The sequence below is a fragment of the Spea bombifrons genome, chromosome 3 (genome assembly GCF_027358695.1).
Source record: "Spea bombifrons isolate aSpeBom1 chromosome 3, aSpeBom1.2.pri, whole genome shotgun sequence".
In the NCBI taxonomy this organism is placed as follows: Eukaryota; Metazoa; Chordata; class Amphibia; order Anura; family Pelobatidae; genus Spea; species Spea bombifrons.
Genome location: NC_071089.1, coordinates 6,404,408 through 6,413,549, shown reverse-complemented (window position 1 = coordinate 6,413,549; position 9,142 = coordinate 6,404,408). Strand labels below are relative to the sequence as shown.

At 43.8% G+C, this 9,142-nt stretch overlaps 1 protein-coding gene across 1 annotated transcript; it reads left to right on the top strand.

The window, feature by feature from the left end:
• The first annotated feature begins 391 nt into the window (after positions 1 to 391).
• CNIH4 (cornichon family AMPA receptor auxiliary protein 4) lies at positions 392 to 4,360 on the top strand. The gene is made up of 5 exons (XM_053458777.1): positions 392 to 508; positions 1,788 to 1,856; positions 2,706 to 2,818; positions 3,137 to 3,277; positions 4,150 to 4,360. The coding sequence occupies exons 1-5, from the start codon at positions 440 to 442 to the stop codon at positions 4,175 to 4,177; spliced, it is 420 nt and encodes a 139-aa protein (XP_053314752.1). The 5' UTR covers positions 392 to 439; the 3' UTR covers positions 4,178 to 4,360.
• The last annotated feature ends 4,782 nt before the right edge of the window (positions 4,361 to 9,142 follow it).

Genomic DNA, 9,142 nt, shown 5'->3' with positions numbered 1-9,142 from the left:
GGGAGCTTTACCAGACTTTTTATGTGACTTTGTCACCTATTAATTATCATTTATGTGTCTGAGTAATACTTTTAGGGGAAGAATTTAGGACCATAGAACACTGTGATACCATGCAAAGCTTTAACAGGGTTACATTCAGCGCATAAACAGCAATATCACCTCTAAGTGCTGTCGTGCATCTCACATTAACTCCCCGACAGCATTAGACATCAGAAAGATGACGCCAATCATGCGATGATGTCATACAGTGATTATAATTTATTGCTTGGAAGGCAGTGACATTATTACGGCCGGGCTCCTTGATTTGCTGTAGCTGGATGTGGAGCACGTGACCGCTCTGGCGCCGCTGAGACTACATGTCCCGAGATGCTGTGCGGACGCTGTTGTCACGTGATCGGCGAGGGGAGCGGCGGATTGGAGCGGCTCTGCTGGCGGCATTATGGAGGCCGCGCTGTTCATCTTCTCCCTCACTGATTGCTGCGCCTTGATTTTTCTGTCGGTTTACTTTGTATCCTTTGGGGCGGAGGCGGGAGGTTTGCGGTCCCGGTTTCCGATGGTTTTCGGGCTTGTGGATGGGTTTCTCGGGGTCGGGAAAGGTGGGTGCGAGGCTCCAGGCCCATCGTTACCGGGGTCTCTTAGATATCCGTAAACCGTGCCTACCCAGGGGTGCTGCCGCAGTAATGCCGGGGCCTGACTGAGGTAATGGGCTTTTAAACAAACAAACAAACAAACACACACACAGCGGTACAGCATGCTCTGGCACGTGAAGGGTTACTTCTTATGGCTTTACTTCCTGTGTCACTTCCTCTGCAGGCACAGCATAGAGCTGTCTCTAGATTGTTAGCTGTTGGGCTCAGGAGTAATCAGAGCCTCCTCAGCATAGAGCTGCCTCTAGATTGTTAGCTCTTGGGGTCAGGGGTTATCAGAGCCCTAGTCTAGAGAGTGATATTGGATTGCCTGTATAGATTATCTGCCCTGAATACCCCTTATCTGAAGGAATGAAGGGCTGGCTTTTTGCCCCAAACCCTCCGCTTTTGTTACGTGTATTAAGAAATAATGTTTAAATTTGGCCCTTTAAGGGGACTCTGCGTCCGTCATATGCGTCGTATCAGTGCTTTATTATGGATTCTGCTGTGGTGGGGATGCCAGGGACATTATCCATATATATGTGTGTTTATATAGCACCATAATATTCCATAGAGCTGTACAATGGGTAAACATGATGTCTCAACAAATTGAACCAAAGGGGATGATCCTGCTCAAAGAGCTTACAATCTATAAGAGACTCTAATTGTTGGATGTACCTTAAGGAAGGCAGTGTTAACTGTAAGGAAGTTTTACTGTGCTGAGAGCATGGTTGATAAGTGGAACAGCCTCCCAGCAGAAGTGGTAGAGGGTATTACAGTGAGGGGGTATTAAACATGCATGGGATAGACATACGGCTCCTGAATCTAAGGTGAGACCAACGACTGATTAAGGTTTCAGTCTTTACAGGAAGAAAGAGTGAGTAGATGGGGGAGGGGGCTGATCCGCTGTCAGATTCTGTTTCTTTCCCTCCGTGTACCAGTTGAAGCGTAAAAGATGCAGTTTAGGTGGCAGCTGCTGTATTTGCCCCTTGGAATCTTTGGCCCTGCTTATCTCTGTGCAGGGTGGAGTACACCGTCGGCTTGTATGAGATACTGTAAGCTTGTAGTGTTGCTTAATGTTCTATTTCTCGCTGTGGACTCTGCACCCCGTGTCGCTTCACATGTTTCATGTAATATGTTTTGTCCTTATCTGGAGCTCAGATAATCACACTGTCTGATTTAGAATGCGACTACATCAACGCTCGCTCGTGCTGCTCCAAGCTCAACAAGGTACAGTCCATTGGTCTGACCCGCGGTGATCACCGACTTCCGGTATAGAGCGTGGAAGCGTCTGGGAACCCAGATGACTTTATGCTAAAATGTGTAAAAATGGCGTAACACCACATGCGCCATGCGCCCTGCGATCTGACACCCAGTATTGTAGGTACATTGAAGTAGACTGTTTTCTTAAGCCCGCTCCTGCTGAATTTCTGACCGTTACCGCCTGTGACGTGTGTTCCGCTCCCTCATTCACAGACACGCACTCATTTACAGACACACTCATTCCCTCATTCACACAGATGTGAAAGCAGCTGAATGACCCCCAACTTTTAAAAAGTCGTTTATATAACTCTGCTTTTAAAACCATTGGGAGTGTGTATGTATGTATGTATGTATGTATGTATATATACATGCTATGTCCCGATTTCTCAATGTGCTCCATGGTATCCAGTGCTAGATATCTGGACAGCGTTGATGATTCCTTTCCCCGGTTTATGTTGCAGAATGTGTTCTAGTGGTAATAAAGTTGCTGCTTTGTACCGTCCGTATACGCCGTGCATTATGACGACCCGTCCCCGGTGATGAAGAGCTTGGATGACCCCATATGTCTAGTTCCATGAGCTGGCTTCTCTATACATTATACAGGGCCCACCAAGCTGCTCATGATAGCCCTACATAACAGCTTGTGTGAATACACCCTTTACGTTTATACAGCGGACTCCAACCAAAGCCAGCCCCATAGGTTGTTTGGATTTTGTATAAGTGTGTGTGTGTGTGTGTGTATATATATTATATATATATATATATATATAAAAAATATGATATAATCTCTGACTCTTTCTATTCCGTTCCCTGCAGTGGGTGCGCCCGGAGATTATCGGCCATACTCTGGTCGCCGTGTTGATGCTGATTTTTTTGCATTGGTTCATCTTCCTCTTAAACTTACCTGTAGCCACATGGAATATATATCGGTGAGTATATAGATAGGATAAATGTCATGGCGTGGAAGCCGGGCCTGGGTCTTACTTGCTCCCAGCACTTAAATGGCTTTCTCACCTCTATTTAACCTTTTAAATGACAATCTGTAATCTATGTCTTGCGATCGCGTTATGAGATTGCTAATAAAAGTCTGTTCTCATGGGGGGAGGGGGTCTGTTCATTGACAGAACTTTCTCTACTTCTGCTGTTGGTCTTATGGTGTTTGTCGCTTCTTCTATATTATTGTATACAGAGCTGGGGTTTATGCATGTTCTGGAAGGGCAATAACTTGCGTTTTCTTGAAATGGTAGGTTTATCATGGTGCCGAGCGGAAATCTCGGGGTCTTTGATCCAACTGAGATCCACAACCGAGGGCAGCTCAAGTCGCACATGAAGGAAGCTATGATCAAGCTTGGCTTTCATCTACTATGCTTCTTTATCTACTTGTACAGGTGGGTGCACGCTCCGTTACAGCTGGCAGAGCCCATGTAGGTTCAGACCCAATGCCCTGGCTCCACGAGCGTAGAATATATACTGAGCCTGCTCAGCGTGAATAGGAAACGGAACGGCTTTCTAATGCTTCTGAAGCCGATGAGCAGGATGGGTCACAAGTCATTTGGGAAATACTGCGTTGTTGTGCTGCGAGGCTGATGCGATGCTCTATGCTGCCAGCAGGGGGAGTCTGTAACCACCATGCACTTGGCTACCAACCTGAATCCGAAAACAATGCCTTAGTAATAAGTCATATTGGGAGGGAAGTGCAATAAGATCAACATCATTCCAATTAAATCCACTTAGTCACAGCTTAAGTGACGTCCTGGCCTATTTCTTTATGTGGAGTGCTTTCATCCAGGCTATAAATAAAGTGCTACGTCCCGGACCCGGTAATTTATAATGTTTGACGAGGAGACAGTTGAGGGCTTTAAAACGTGACCGTACCGGCACTTCTGGCTGCAAATGGGAATCTAATTGTTTCTCTGTTCTGCTTAGATCTGATAAACTATCCTGTAGTTATAAGTAAGGGGGGGGGTGCGCGACACTGGCATTTTGTTTAATTTCCACTCCTATAATCCTCAACCGCAGCACAGCAGCATCAGAACTACAAGGGTCCCGCTATTATTAAAACTACAAACTGGGTTGGTTTAAGGTGATGCTGTGACCTCCGAGGTCCCAAAAGGTTAGGCAGGTGTGTTGTGGTTCCAGCTCCCTTACTTCACTATTCATTATGAAGGGGCCGAGCCAGCCCCATATAATGTATAAACTAAATGGATTAATACAGCATGAGCTTGCCTTATTTTATATATATATTTTTTTTTCCCCCCAGCATGATATTGGCCTTAATTAACGACTGAAACGCGCAGCAAGATAAAGCCCTGAGACGTCTAGCTGCATCCACGTACAGCAGAGCCGCAACATCAACCAAGACCTTAAATCCCTTACTGCCAGATTTTTTCTTTTCCTATTTGAAAGAAATATTTTTGCTGTATTTTTATTTAACATAAACCTGTAAAAAGAAAAAAAAAATCATTCACCTTGTTTTTTTTTTCCCCTCCTCGTTCCTCGGGGGCTCTTTTTTTTTTTCTCCGAGCCGTTCTCAGATAGTCCTGCAACGTGTTGGAATCCCTGGGAAGTGAAATAAGTTTCACGTTCCAGGCAGCTGAGGGTCATGGGAGTTGCAGTTCAAACATTTGTGGTATTTATCCTGGTTTAGAATCCACAATGCAACAGGTGGCACCGTACAACGAGATGGGATTATAAGTATATTTTACTTGTTCGTAGATGAGGCTCTGGTTTATATTTATTTAGCGAGCCGAGCCCTTTTTAAAATATTTCCCAGTAGGGGGTGATCGGGGTGTTTCTTTGTAAATCTGTTGAACAATGCAATAAATAGCTTTTCTTGGAAATCTTCAATTTTCCTGTTGACGGCGAGAACGATTAATATACACAGAATCTGGGCGTTATTCACTAAGCTGAGGTGCACTGAGGGACTTTTCGTCTCACTTTGGTTATTCGTTAAGATGGGCCGTCCCTGTTTCTGTAAGAGCTTGCCCTGCATCATGCATAGCAAAAGCAGAGACTATTTTTGTTAAATATATTCATTGATACTATGCTACTAAGCTTAAGGGCTGCGAATAGGAATGGCATCGTGGGGGGGAAACTAATCTCAGGCTTTATGTTAAAGTATAACGGGTATATGAGAGCGTGCGGCCACTCCAAAAATGTTTGTGCCTTCTCTGTCCAAATACGGTGCAGTTTGGGCAACGGCGATTATATTAGCACCGACTGAATATAGAAGCGATTGATCCATAGAGAGTATTTGCCTGAAGATAAAACCCATTCGGCCCCCCATCTAATCTCGCAAATCATACCCGACTGCCTTCTAAATGCCTTTGTTTAGCTTACTCTTTGCTCCAAGGACCTCTAGTTTTATATACATTTTTTGAGACATTAAAAAGGTAAAAAAAAATGCAGTCCGGTTATTCATTCTGTTTATTGACTTGAAAGAAATGGAATACAAACGATTTTTGCCGAGTGCCGTCCACTGACATAGTCCAGTGATTAAAAAAAAAAAAAACCCTTTGAAAGAAAAAATATAATATATATACAGATACTACCATCCAAAAGTTTGGAAAACGGCTGATTTTTAATGGAATCTCTTCTCAGGCATACAGAGGCCCTTTATCACTCCCATCACTCCTGCGTTCCAATGGCCCTTTGTCACTCCCGTCACTCCTATGTTCCAACGGCCCTTTGTCACTCCCGTCACTCCTGTGTTCCAACGGCCCTTTGTCACTCCCGTGTTCCAACGGCCCTTTATCACTCCCATCACTCCCGTGTTCCAATGTGTTCGCTGATCCAAGTTTACGTTTAAAAGGCTAACTGATGGTTAGAAAACCCTTTTGTAATCATATTACAGCCAGAAACGTCTTTGTTTTCCATGAAAACAGCTGAGTGACCCCAAACTTTTGAATGGCAGTGTGTGCACATATATATTTAAAAACACTATACATTTCTTTAAAAAAAAAAAAGTGTTCTCTAAAAAAAAATTAGTATAACAATGGAAAATAAATACTGGAGACCCAGAGATATATTTTAATGTGATAAGAATACAAAGAAAACTGTGTAATATAATCAAAATAATGGAACAAAAAAAAAAAAAAGTCCAGAAAAATTTAAGAACGCAATCTTTTGAAACATTTAATATCAGTCCATAGCAAATAGTCATTACATACCAAAAGCTCTAACTTAACTAGTTCCACCACAACTCCATACAAATCTTAACATTTTAAAACCTTGAGCTCAACAAAAAAAAGTTTTTTTTTTCGTTTTATTTTTTTTTATTATTTTCCTTGATCCCTACAGCTTGGTTCGAAATATACCACAAATTATGGATTTTTCTACCCCCCCTTTTTTTTGGCCATTTTCCGCATCCGATCCTCAACGCTAAACGTTTGGATTTAGAACACCTATTCCAGACGCTAGAAAAGCAAATCTACGCACGAGATCGCGACGCGTTTATAAAAATATTCTTGAGGAGTCTCGGAAAACCTTTAAACGTGGCTCAGAAAGACGCGACCAAAAAAAAATAAAGCAGGATCTTCCCCAGTTGCGTTTTCTTATTGCACATATAAATATAAACCCGCGCCACGTGGGACACGGGTGGAAAGAACAGGGCTTAGTCTTTTGGCAAGTTAAACGTGACAGCTCGGGGCCGGCGAGACCGACTACAGACCCCTGAACTCGAACAGCGCTGACGAGAGCATCAAAAATGTTTATTTATTAATTCCCAATCATAATGGGAAAGAGGAGCCTGAAATAATAATTTGTTTATTTTCAAGGCATTTTAACTTTTTTTTTGAAAATGTCTTTTTTTTTTAATAATAATAATGGGGATTTCTAATATTAAACTTTTTTTTTTTTTTTTTTGCTTACCGGAGACTCTCGCGGCAAAAAAAAAAAAATAGAGCAAGTGGAGTACATATATGTTACAAGACACGCTACGCTGGCTTTACGGAGCGCTTGCCAAGTTTGGTAAAGAAAGGGCGTTGGGGAGATAAGTTACCGTCTCGGCACTCTTGGTAGGCATGTCTAAGCTGGATAAGCCTGATAGGGGTTATGTATGCCAAGAAATCGCCATAGCAACCAGTGGCAGGTCCCTTCCCAATGCATTCAATCCCGCAGCCGTGATAGATATTAAGACTGATCACGAGGGGGCACAAGGTTATCTTCCAAGATTGGCAGACGACTGGGGGTCTATTCACTAAAAGAGCTTGGCTGGCCGTGGATTATGTTAGTAGGACTTCTCTAGTCGCCTCAGCCATTAAATTATACATTATACAGGGCCAGCTTAGCCATTGCAGCTGGAGAAAAGTGAATGGAGGGTGCAAAAGCCACAGTGCTCCCTTTAGTGAATAGACCCCCAAATTATCCCTCTTTGGTGCCACAGCAAGAAGGGCATCGCCCCGCACACGAAACAGCAGCACTCAACTCCGCTTTGGAGGGCAGATGGTGCACAAAGTTTGGTTAACAATTCAAGGCAGGAGGCAAGGGGAGGGAAAAACAAAAAAAAATTATACTGGATAAGAGGAACCCCCCCCCCCCACAAATCACCCCCGATGCCAAGAAAGGGTTCTTTTACATACTTTATATACTCGATGGCGAAACCATTTTACATCCGGCAAATAACTCCATTGAGCAAAGCAACGTTTTGTCCGACGGCGCCCACAGCAGGAAGGTCTATGGACTACTTACCTGATCACATGACCCCAAAACAGCAGACCTGTTTACCCACAAATGGTTAAGTCCAGCGTTACACCATGTAACATGAATTAGGCATCACGGCTGCTATTAAGTAGCTAGAAAGTTACCAGAGCCAATTGCTCATTTCAGTTGCCCGTTGTAACAATTTGTAGTTTTGGAACCATGGCTCATCCCGGCTCAGGGGATTCTTAACTGAAAAGACCGCTTAGCTCTTATTTATCATTACGGTTACAGGGCTTGCCGCCCAGATATCAGACCCTCGTAACGGAGTCCCAAGCAGCGCACGATTCTTTAATGGAGAACGTTTACCGACGGGCAGAACAGCGGGAAGCCCAACATTTCCGGGCGGCATCGCGCGACCTGATCTGTGTCGGAACATTCGGCGGTCCTTAGTCACAAAGCTGGGGTGGTGGGGGGTAGGGAACCAAAATATATATATATATATATCGACACCGAAGCATAGTCTGAACACAACAGCAACTTCTAGCAAATCTATTACCTAAAAGAATAAAAACCCAACTTTAACACAATCTCAGCAGTCTTCCTGTTAGACCCCATGGGTGAAAAATGTACAACCGAAAGGAGTTACGTGGCTTAATAAAAAATAACCATTTTATGACCTCGTAACTTGCAACCCCGCAGGCGATGCTCAGTTCCCGGGGTGCTGAGTGCTTGCTTATACCAATCCTGTAGGATAGGGATTCAAGCTGAAGTGTGCAACATGATCTAATCTGAGATTTAATGGGTTAAAACAAAATAGGACAACATGCCGTGTGTGTAGAAAAGATGCTCCGGTGGTCTCCTATAGGGGCAACCACAACCACGCACAGGAATGCCTAGTGACGGCAACTGCGGGGGGGTCTTCAGACTAGTGGGTGCGATCGCCCGAGCGGTGGGAGGAAACGCAACGAAAGCAGGACAGATCGCGCCGACGGCCTTCAACTTCTTCCAAGAACATTTCGCGGTGCGTTTGATTTATCTGTGTCGATACTGAATGGTACATGAGGTGCGATGCAGAAGGAAAAATTAATAAAGTAAACAATATATATATAATATATACAAAGATGGAGGAGACATTAAAATAAAACAGACGCCAGAGAACAGAGCAGACAACCGGAAGCAAAGGCTGTGACGGAATTCCGACTGTCATCCCCGATCGTTAAATCCTGACCAGCAAACCGGTTAGGCTACGGGCTCGCCCCAATCCCCCCAGATGGTAAAATTAAAGAAAAAAACCCCAAGAATATGGAACTTTTTTTTTTTTTTTTTAAATCCGAACAGATCTACCAAGCGGCCCAATAGAGAATATCCGCTAAACGGTGCGACCGGAAGCGAAACCAACGGACTTCTGTAACGGCAAATCAGTGAAACAAACGTATCCCCGTTCTCGTTGGCGGGCTTCTGTGCGACGAGGCTTAATCAGAAGACTTGTGATGTCATGTAATGACTTGTGATGTACTCTTGCGATGTCATGTGAAGAGAGCTGGGTTAAACTTATACAAAGGAAGCCAATATAGTCCTATAAATACTTAATTTATTTAAAAAAAATTGTGCCG